Here is a 10,920-nt window from a genome sequence, read left to right as displayed (position 1 = left end):
ATTATATTTCCAGAATAGAAGAGTTAATTTTTTTCCCAGAATTTCCCCAAAACAAAAAGCAATGTTTTAAAGCTGCAAGTGAAAACAGGAACTAAGTTATTTCAAGGACGCTACATGACCTTAACATAGCTATAAACATACAATGTGTGTTGTTCGGAGCCAAATCTAACTTGCAATAGTATAAAAATGTAAAACCCACCACTTCACACCACCTCGTCATTGATTATTTTCCTCGAACTTCATATGAATAAAGGTTTTATTAAATATAGGTCAAAAGAGTTGTTCTCTAAAAACAACAATGCTTTTCCATATGGGAACTAACAAATGTGTTGCGATTATGCTAATGTAAAATAAAAAAAGAATTTGGGTTGAGGCCGAGATGAAGTTATAGTTCAACACATCACTCAAAGTTAAAAACGTAAAAAAAAACCTTGTTTATTTCAATCACAAAAAAATCTACCTCTGAATATAGGATCAGACCTGGATAAGTCAATCTGGATGTCTCTAAAAATCCTGTAAACGGTCAGATGTGTGTGAATAAGGCAGTTAGAAAGTTGGACAGAGCCTGTGTGTGTCTTAGTGCATAGCACCTTCAGTCTCCTCTTATGGAAGTAAATGCTCAGTGTTGTTTTTTTTCTTCTTTTTTTTAGTGCATCAGAGTTGGGTTACAGTACAGGACGTAGCATCCAGTGTCCTCACAGCTGCAGGAGGAGAGTTACAGAGTTAAAACATGCCAGCTAGCAGGAAGGGGAGTAAAGCTATTCTCTGACAGCGCACTGGTGTACAGAGGTTCTGGATTTCCTAGGGCTCTGATCCACGCTTCCCAGAATTCTGCGCAAGCCGGGAGACATGAGGAAAGGTTTGCTTGGAGTTCCGTCGTTCCTTTCCAGGTCCTCGCCTGGATCCGTAACGTTATGGGGCAACAAGAGAAGGAAGGAAGCAAGAAGTCCTCATTAACAAACAGAAGGCATCCCGAGCTGACGTACAGAAATTTTTGCCCTAAATTGCAATCTATAGAAAATATATGATGCTGTTAGTGATCAAGATTATTTTAAAAGTAGCCTGATTTTCTGCTTAGGTTTGTCATGAAGAGATAAATAGAAATTAATCCACATTGGAAAAAATGTATAAGCATCAACCTTCTTCTTTTAAATAAATTAAAATAATATGAGTGACACAGTAAAAGTTTTGCCTTTTCAGTGTGTATTTATGTACTTCACTTCACATGTGCTCTGTTTAAACCATAGTTGTTAAGATGTTAGAGCCACTGCTCCTCTTACTTACAGAAACACAGGAAAAGTGTGTCCACACACATTGCATAGACGCTGAAGAAGCCGTGTGCGATCAGGTACGACCCGAACACGATCGTCTGCAGGTGAGATGCACAGACATGTTAACCGACAGCAACAGAATGTGAAACACAATGTAAAAAAAAAACAAAAAAAACGTTTCTTTACCAGCAGAGGCACCCAGTAATTATTCAGGATCGGAACTTCTTCCTGAATGATGGGGATTTTGTGTGTAAAGAAAAAGAAGGCAATAACACCTGTATAAACACACACACACACAACAGTGTAAGATTCAGCAAAATCCTCAAGTGCCCCCTGCTGGTGTTCTGCAAAGACAAAGTGGACTATTTGGCCATTTTATTAAGGTCTGCTTATGTCACTGTGCTTCCCATAAAACACATTTCATTGAAACAAAGAGAATGAGAGGAAAAGTAATGATGCCTAGAAAAAAAATAACACACAGCTGCAGGTTGCCAGGCTTTCATTTTTCATGCAGTGCTGCAGTGTTTTCCAGTCGTCTCCACTGGAGATTCTGGGCCCCTTGAAAGCTGAATACACTGAGTTGAATTTCTTGATAAAACCCTTTTCAGTTGCCATAACATTTTTAAAAGCCCCCAGTTAAATATTACTAAAACTTTTATAAATACTGAAAACAGTTTAGGATTAGGACATGAGAACAGGATTCGACTCACCAACACTCCCTGTTATGAGAATTTTCCCTAAGAAAAGCAAGAAGTCTGTGAGCTTGTCCAGCACTGCTACCCTGTGAAGCGAACAGCAGACAGCAATGCTAACTGAGATGCAGCAAACACATTAACAGTAAGGTTTTTATAACGAACCATAGTTTGTTTGGTTTGTCATGAACTGTAGGAATTATATGACGTTTAATAGATAAATTAAATAGAAAAACAATTCATAAGGTTTATATAAGGTAAATCTTGTCTGTACACAGCCTCCTGGCTGGCTCGCCAACTGTTTGATTACAGTGTCAAATTTAACAACATTTATAAACAGACGTAGAAGCATTTTTTTTTTTTGTAGAAAAATATCACATTATGCAGATCATTCCCCTCAACCACATTGTCGTCCTTACCTCACAACGTTCCTCATTAACAAACAGAAGGCTTCCCGAGCTGACGTACAGAAATTTTTGCCATAAATTGCAATCTATAGAAGATATATGATGCTGTTAGTGTTTCAGCTGGTATAAAGATCATATTAAAAGTAGCCCGATTTTCTGCTTAGTGATAATGTCCAGTGGAGACTCTTACCATGATGTACGCATTCCTGTTCATGAAGCGAATAAAACGCTCCAGGCACCAAAAGCAGCCCTTTAAACAGCAGAGCAGGAAGCGGGCAAACACGTTTTGAGCTCCTAAACACAGATAATGACTTTTGGTACCATGGCAAACCATATTTTGTGTATGAGTAACTTCTTGAGAGATCAAAATAAAGAGAAGTTCATAAAGGAGAACCTCCATAAGTAATAACAGAAACAGAAACCACAAAATTTAATGTTGCAATAAATTGATTAAATGTGTTTTGCGATGTTTTTTCTTAATAAATGTTATAGTTTTTAATTATCATAATCATACTCAGGGTAGAGATTTTAACTCTGTTTTATCACACCACCCCATTACTGATGATATGATTATATTGATATGTTTTTTGTTACAACGTGATATGGCAGGTGTCTACATTGTTTTGGAAACTTACCTTTAAGCTTGTGGTCCAGATATTCAAGTACAATTCGGATGAATTGGACAAAAGCTAGGATCAGCGAACCGAAAGCAAGAGACCCTGTGTGATACCTAGGAGCAGACAAGACACATTATTGCACTACTATAACAATTTGAATAGAGTTGATGGATCTCAACTGTTTTTAAAATGTATCATGCATGGAAAAAAAACAAAAACATTTCTCATCAAAATTCTTAAACATTTTTGGTGCACAAATAAGCTTTATGAGAAACTGAAAAAATATATATATATTTATGTATTTCACCTGTATGATCATTATGATTTCAATTATCGTCCTGCCTAGTTCATGCCTATTGCTAATTGCCTGACTGTTGCCTATTTTGTGGATTGCTTAAGATAGTTTATGCTTGTTTATTTGGACTAAATAAGAAGTAATTTTAGCCTGCACTTGTGTCCTCTCGTACAGTCCTGGAACTTGTACATATGTATGTACATAATTATTTGTAGACTTTTTCTTTAAGAAACTGTCTATTCTGTGTATATGTGTGCGCGCACGCACGTGTGTGTGTGTATATCTTTGTGTGATGAAATCTGGTATTTGTACACAGTCTGGGCTGTATAAACTGGGGAACAAACAAAGTGGCACAGACGACACAGCGCCACACGACACTAACCCAAACAATCCGCAATGAGTATGTTCATGCTTGATATAATCTTGTCTTAATATTAATTAGATGTTAGCAAATAGATGAAGTAGCACTGAAGAGGGTGTAAGAGTATTTGTATGGCTTTTAAGTTCAAATGTCAACACTCTTTCTCCAGTATTGCTGATGTAGCACAATACCCTATTTTTAAGTATTTGCCATTTCACTAAGCCCTTCTGTATTAAACTTTTTGAGTGATTAACAAGTGATATATGTTAGCATATAACAAATGTTATATATCACAGCACTTACACTCACCTAAAGGATTATTAGGAACACCATACTAATACGGTGTTTGACCCCCTTTTGCCTTCAGAACTGCCTTAATTCTACATGGCATTGATTCAACAAGGTGCTGAAAGCATTCTTTAGAAATGTTGGCCCATATTGATAGGATAGCATCTTGCAGTTGATGGAGATTTGTGGGATGCACATCCAGGGCACGAAGCTCCCGTTCCACCACATCCCAAAGATGCTCTATTGGGTTGATATCTGGTGACTGTGGGGGCCATTTTAGTACAGTGAACTCATTATTATGTTCAAAAAACCAATTTGAAATGATTCGAGCTTTGTGACATGGTGCATTATCCTGCTGGAAGTAGCCATCAGAGGATGGGTACATGGTGGTCATAAAGGGATGGACATGGTCAGAAACAATGCTCAGGTAGCCCATGGCATTTAAACGATGCGCAATTGGCACTAAGGGGCCTAAAGTGTGCCAAGAAAACACCCCCCACACCATGACACCACCACCACCAGCCTGCACAGTGGTAACAAGGCATGATGGATCCATGTTCTCATTCTGTTTACGCCAAATTCTGACTTTACCACTTGAATGTCTCAACAGAAATCGAGACTCATCAGACCAGGCAACATTTTTCCAGTCTTCAACTGTCCAATTTTGGTGAGCTTGTGCAAATTGTAGCGTCTTTTTCCTATTTGTAGTGGAGATGAGTGGTAACTGGTGGGGTCATCAATAAGGCATTTTTCGCCCACAGGACTGCCGCATACTGGTTGTTTTTCCCTTTTCACACCATTCTTTGTAAACCCTAGAAATGGTTGTGCGTGAAAATCCCAGTAACTGAGCAGATTGTGAAATACTCAGACCGGCCCGTCTGGCACCAACAACCATGCCACGCTCAAAATTGCTTAAATCACCTTTCTTTCCCATTGTCTTTCTTTTGAGATTGTCTTGACCAGGACCACACCCCTAAATGCATTGAAGCAACTGCCATGTGATTGGTTGATTAGATAATTGCATTAATGAGAAATTTAACAGGTGTTCCTAATAATCCTTTAGGTGAGTGTATGTTACAGCTTGTAAGCAACGCACCATACAGCCTGAAAAAAAGAGGAAAAAACAGGGCAAGATGGGATATCTTCAGGTTTTCTCTTGGCCCAGTAGTAGGAAGCGAAGGCTCCGGCGAGTGTACACTGCCCCAGAGCAATGGTGAAATTAACCAACCAGAGGAAGACCAGCAGATTGCACAGCTGCAGTAGGAATATGTAGCGGTGATACATGCTCTCCCCGCCATAGAATGCAAATAGACACTGAGCTCCAGGACACTGCTTAGTGATATTGGTCCTGTTAAAAGTCTATCCATAAACAAAAAACACAGGAATAAACATCAGTGGCATTTATGATACTCCTTGTTTATTTATGTAACTAAATCTGTATTAAAGCCTCATTATATCTATCTTCATTAATATTTAATGCAAATTCAGAGAAGACAACTCACATCTGGACTGCAGGTGAAGTTGGTGTGCTTGCAGTTGGGCTGCACTGACATGACTTTGTACACAGCTTCACCAGATGATGCCAGAAAACTGGATTTGATTAAGGTGCAAATATTCTAAGGTGCAAAAACATTCTAGCCAACGAGCCTTGTCTTCATCCTCCGAACTAGCTTGCCAATTGGATTTGGTATGAAACCTATTTACATCAACAAATATAACAAACAAGTAAATTTTTTCATTGGCTGAATATCGTACTGCTGAATAACTATATAAACAGAAATTATACTTAATATAAATAAATATAAAAGCTGTTTATAAGCTGTTTATAAGGTTATAAGGTTGCACATTGCTATCATTGAACCTCCTGGCTGGCTCGCCGACTGTTAGATTTTGGTGTTAATTATTAATCAGACAAACAACTTAACAACTTAACTTTGTCTATTATTGAATTAAAGTGTAACATGTGTTAGGAACTCATCTTTACTCCTCTATTTTTAGCTAGATTTTAAAATAAATGCTGTTTATAAAGTATTCATGTTTTTGGTGCACCTCCTAGCTGGCTTGAAAAACGTTTAATTATGTTGTTAAACCAACTCGCGTTTATATACTGTATACAAACTTTTATTTGGATAATTTATGTGGAGAATTACTTTGGTGGTATTACTTCCCCTTCCTTTCAACTTCCGCTAAAGTTGCATTTATGCCTACTGTACAAACAAAATTCAATTCTAAAAGTAAAATTCAACAAGGATACACAGCTGTAACGGCCCAGTAAGAGATACACACAGCCAGCATCAGAAAGGTGACGATCGGGTAGAACAAAGCAGACATGATGTAGCTGATGGCCCTGCAAACAAACACACAAATGTTCAGGAGAGTTCAGGAGGTTAAAATTGTAAAATTGAAGGGAAATTTATCAGACTTACTTGCTGCCTTCTATGAGCAGGGCAATGGCTATACACACCCTCTTCCTTAGGAAGACCAGCATTAAAACTATGGAGGCTTCGGTTAAAACCAGACACACCACTAAAAGAAAATACATACACATGAATGAAAAGCATTAGACCGCTCATGTTATAGCCACAAAAGAACCACATTTTAGAACCAAGTGTTGCTATCTGCGATGTTTTCAGTAAAACTTGAGTGCTTTGTTGCTTTATAGGATAACTCTAACTGCCCTCAATGCCTAATACATTTTATTGTTAGCAATGCTGTTAGCACTGCAGATAAATTAGCTAGCATTTGTCCTTTATCTCTGTGAATCCAGCCATCATTTTATACAAATCTACCATTCCCCTAAATGCGCAATCTACCCTACAATGCAAACATAAAGAGTTGTTAATACTTTTTTTTTTAATTGCGAAGTTAAAAACAATTCTGATGTTTGTGTTTTAGTTCTGTTAAATCAACAGGAAGTGGGTTTCTGTTGTACTTACAGAAGATGAGCCACGTCTGGCTGAGTTGCAGGTAGACGTGCAAGTTTGCCTGCACTCCAATGTCTGAGAGGCTGGCGTCTGCCCTGGGAGTCTGTCTCAGCAGCCTGAACTCCCAGTAACAATGGCAGATTCCTAATCACACCAGAGGTTAGAATTTCACAGACACATGACCTGTGCATCATTCTCCATCCATCCATCCATCCATCCATCCATCTGTCCATCCATCCATCCATCCATCCGTCCATCCATCCATCCATCCATACATCCATCCATCCATCCATTCATCCATCCATCTATTAATCAGTGTCTCTGTCTGTCCATTCATCCATCCATTCATCTATCTTTGTCTCTATCAATCTATCTGCCCATCTGTCTTTTCATCTGAACATTTCTTTCTCTGTCTATTTCTATTCTCTATCTCTCAATTTCTCTTGGACATCTGTCTCTCTGTCTATTTGTTTTTTTATCTGTCTACCAATCTGTCTGACAGTCTTTCTATCTGTTGGTCTTTTTCACCATCCATCCATCCATCCATCCATCAACATACATTTCATCATAACCTTGCAATTACTCTTTAGTATACCACTGAAGTCATGGCCACGCACACACGCACACACACACACGCACACACGCACACACACGTGCTTTCTCTCACCATAGGCTATAACCAGGATGACAGCAATGATGGTGAACCAGAGCAGAAGGCCAGCAGTGAACCGCAGGAGCAGGATGAAGATTAGACTGATGACCAGCGCTAGGATTAACCCTCTAACACAAACACGCACACATTATGAAACACATTTTATTTATTTATTTTTCAATCACAATAAAGTTTTTTTCTAATGTACATTTTGTCTGCTTACGTTAGAATCCAGACCCAGGAGTTGGCGTAGTCTTCCACTATCTTCATGCCGAGCTGCTTGGCCTCCAGCAGACCCGTTATACCACTGCACACCACACACACACACACACACACACATATACAATGACAGAAAGACTGATGGCTATATAATATCCAAAAAACATCGAGTTAATCACTGCTTAATGAAGCGACTCACTCACACAACAGCGGGTGTAATTACTTTTTATAACGATGCAAAATAAAGTGTTTAGATTAAATGAATTCTATTCATCACTTTCAAAATCACTTTAGATGATGTTCCCTCATCTACATAAATGAGACATAAATGAGAAAGAGAACACTTGGGAGTGAGCAGAAGAAACAGGCATGTTTTAATCCTTTGATATGAAAAACAGCATTTATTATTTAATGGAAGTACAGTATAACAGGTATATATTTATTGTTACAAATAAACTGTGTGTGTGTGTGTGTGTGTGTGCCCGTGTGCGTGAATTTACTTACTCAGCTGCATCTCTGAGTTCACTCACACTCCTGGCTGTATCCAGGGCGTCCTTAAAGTCCGTTCTGTTTGCAACCATCAGCGTGCCGTTGCTCATGATAAAGTCCGGAAGGCATCGCTGGAAAACTGATGCAAAATGTGGTATGAACATTAAAAGAAAACTGAAAACTAAGATATTTAAAACATGATTTGTGTGTGTGTGTGTGTGTGTGTGTGTGTGAGTTTACATTTGGTCCTCACAGAGCTGCAGGATGCTTTCTTATGCCTGATAGCTAGTCATTATATATCAGACTAATGACTCATAAATGAGACTCGTTTAGAGTGCAATGGACTGAATGTGTAAACGCACACACACACACACACACACACACACACGCACACACACACACATTAAGGAAGTGTATTTACATGGTCTGCTGGGCACAATCACTGATGGACAGTCTTCATCACGCAGGACATGAGCCACGGGCTGAAGAAGGAAAAAAACATTAAGAGAAAGAACAAGTGGTCTTATTTGAGTGACATTACTTGAACAATTCACAGGAGGCGTGGCCTGTATGTCTGTCAGTGAAGGAGGTGTGGCCTGTCTGTTAGTTACAGTGAAGGAGGTGTGGCCTGTATGTCAGTTACAGTGAAGGAGGTGTGGCCTGTTTGTCAGTTACAGTGAAGGAGGTGTGGCCTGTATGTCTGTCAGTGAAGGAGGTGTGGCCTGTCTGTTAGTTACAGTGAAGGAGGTGTGGCCTGTCTGTTAGTTACAGTGAAGGAGGTGTGGCCTGTCTGTTAGTTACAGTGAAGGAGGTGTGGCCTGTCTGTCAATAACAGTGAAGGAGGTGTGGCCTGTCTGTCAGTTACAGTGAAGGAGGTGTGGCCTGTCTGTCAGTTACAGTGATGGAGGTGTGGCCTGTTTGTCAGTTACAGTGAATGAGGTGTGGCCTGTGTGTCAGTTACAGTGAAGGAGGTGTGGCCTGTGTGTCAATTACAGTGAAGGAGGTGTGGCCTGTCTGTCAGTTACAGTGATGGAGGTGTTGCCTGTTTGTTAGTTACAGTGAAGGAGGTGTGGCCTGTGTGTCAGTTACAGTGAAGGAGATGTGGCCTGTTTGTCGGTTACAGTGAAGGAGGTGTGGCCTGTTAGTTAGTTACAGTGAAGGAGGTGTGGCCTGTCTGTCAATTACAGTGAAGGAGGTGTGGCCTGTGTGTCAATTACAGTGAAGGAGGTGTGGCCTGTGTGTTAATTACAGTGAAGGGGGTGTGGCCTGTGTGTCAATTACAGTGAAGGAGGTGTGGCTTCTATGTCAGTTACAGTGAAGGAGGTGTGGCTTGTGTGTTAATTACAGTGAAGGGGGTGTGGCCTGTGTGTCAATTACAGTGAAGGAGGTGTGGCTTGTATGTCAGTTACAGTGAAGGAGGTGTGGCTTGTTTGTCTGTCAGTGAAGGTGTGGCCTGTCTGTTAGTTACAATGACGGAGGTGTGGCCTGTGTGTCAATTACAGTGAAGGAGGTGTGGCCTGTTTGTCTGTCAGTGAAGGAGGTGTGGCCTGTCTATTAGTTACAGTGAAGGAGGTGTGGCCTTTTTGTTAGGTACAGTGAAGGAGGTGTGGCCTGTCTGTTAGTTACAGTGAAGGAGGCGTGGTCTGTGTGTCTGTTACAGTGAAGGAGGCGTGTTCTGTGTGTCAGTTATAGTGAAGGAGGCGTGTTCTGTGTGTCTGTCAGTTACTGTTTTCCAGTGTTAAGTAATCTCTAACGGATTTTTAACCACTCCGCTCAGCTCAGTAACTTGCAAAAGCAAAAATAAAGAAGTAAAAATGTTACTTTTGAAATTTAAAAGATAAATAATAACAAATTATTATGGGAGACGTTTTCAGTTTTTGGTTATTCAGCAGCAGGAGCTGGTTATTGGCTGACAACCACATCAACACGATCTCACTTGCTCTCGGGATGAAGATCGATAAAGGGCATGTTCAGCTCGTGTGTCTGAATAATCACCTTCTTAGGATTGTTAAATCCCGGCCTGCAGAACTGCCTGTAATATTCCCAGTGGCTCCTGTTAAAGGGGTGTTTGAGCTGCACCTCCGTGTAGGTGGCGAAGCGGTCCGGGCACCTCGACACACACATCTGTAAATGTGGACATGAGATGGTGAGGAGGTGAAGGTGGTGCCGTGAGTAAGGATTGTAGAGTTGAGTGAATGTTAGAGTTAGAGTAAAGGACCTGGGTCGTAGGACACTGCAGGTTTATCAGGACGGCAGGATTCGCACATTTTAGGATGTTGAAGTAGAACAGGATGGGTTTCTTACTGCGGAGAGAAAAACAAGCTACAGAACATTGGGCAAACAGGAAAACACTGAAAACACACATGTTGTATCCAAATAACAGAGCCTAATTTCTTAACTTGCCAACATTTATCTTCATCTTCTATACCACTATATCCTGTATACAGGATCACAGGGGCCTGGAGCCTATCCCAGGAGACTTTGGGCACGAGGCAGGATACACCCTGGACAGGGCGCCAATCCATCTCAGGGCACACAAACACACACTACAGGCAATTTAGGAACATCAATTAGCCTAATCTTTTATCCGTGGGAGGAAACTTGCGTGTGGTACCCGGAGAAATCCTACCAAGCACGGGGAGAACAAACTCCATGCACACAGACCCAGAGGTGGGAATCGAACCCATGACCATGAAGATGTGAGG

At 40.4% G+C, this 10,920-nt stretch overlaps 1 protein-coding gene across 1 annotated transcript in view; it reads right to left on the bottom strand.

Annotated features, from left to right (window-relative positions):
- Positions 1–426: 426 nt before the first annotated feature.
- The window catches only part of slc44a5a (solute carrier family 44 member 5a), a 55,368-nt gene continuing 44,874 nt past the window's right edge, over positions 427–10,920 (bottom strand). Inside the window, exons 5-22 of the mRNA XM_053486372.1 lie at positions 10,434–10,518; positions 10,211–10,339; positions 8,637–8,697; positions 8,231–8,354; positions 7,731–7,814; positions 7,523–7,635; positions 6,868–6,999; positions 6,358–6,457; positions 6,186–6,278; positions 5,434–5,521; positions 5,028–5,290; positions 3,006–3,100; positions 2,561–2,664; positions 2,383–2,456; positions 1,982–2,052; positions 1,458–1,546; positions 1,285–1,369; positions 427–898 (exon numbers count right to left, since the gene is read on the bottom strand). Of these exons, the coding sequence (XP_053342347.1) occupies positions 759–898; positions 1,285–1,369; positions 1,458–1,546; positions 1,982–2,052; positions 2,383–2,456; positions 2,561–2,664; positions 3,006–3,100; positions 5,028–5,290; positions 5,434–5,521; positions 6,186–6,278; positions 6,358–6,457; positions 6,868–6,999; positions 7,523–7,635; positions 7,731–7,814; positions 8,231–8,354; positions 8,637–8,697; positions 10,211–10,339; positions 10,434–10,518 (1,930 nt within the window). The 3' untranslated portion in view covers positions 427–758. The remainder of the gene's footprint in view (positions 899–1,284; positions 1,370–1,457; positions 1,547–1,981; positions 2,053–2,382; positions 2,457–2,560; positions 2,665–3,005; positions 3,101–5,027; positions 5,291–5,433; positions 5,522–6,185; positions 6,279–6,357; positions 6,458–6,867; positions 7,000–7,522; positions 7,636–7,730; positions 7,815–8,230; positions 8,355–8,636; positions 8,698–10,210; positions 10,340–10,433; positions 10,519–10,920) is intronic.

Source organism: Clarias gariepinus, chromosome 25, assembly GCF_024256425.1.
Source record: "Clarias gariepinus isolate MV-2021 ecotype Netherlands chromosome 25, CGAR_prim_01v2, whole genome shotgun sequence".
In the NCBI taxonomy this organism is placed as follows: Eukaryota; Metazoa; Chordata; class Actinopteri; order Siluriformes; family Clariidae; genus Clarias; species Clarias gariepinus.
The sequence above is the reverse complement of the archived record's forward strand: the minus strand, read 5'-3'. Positions and strand labels throughout refer to the sequence as shown.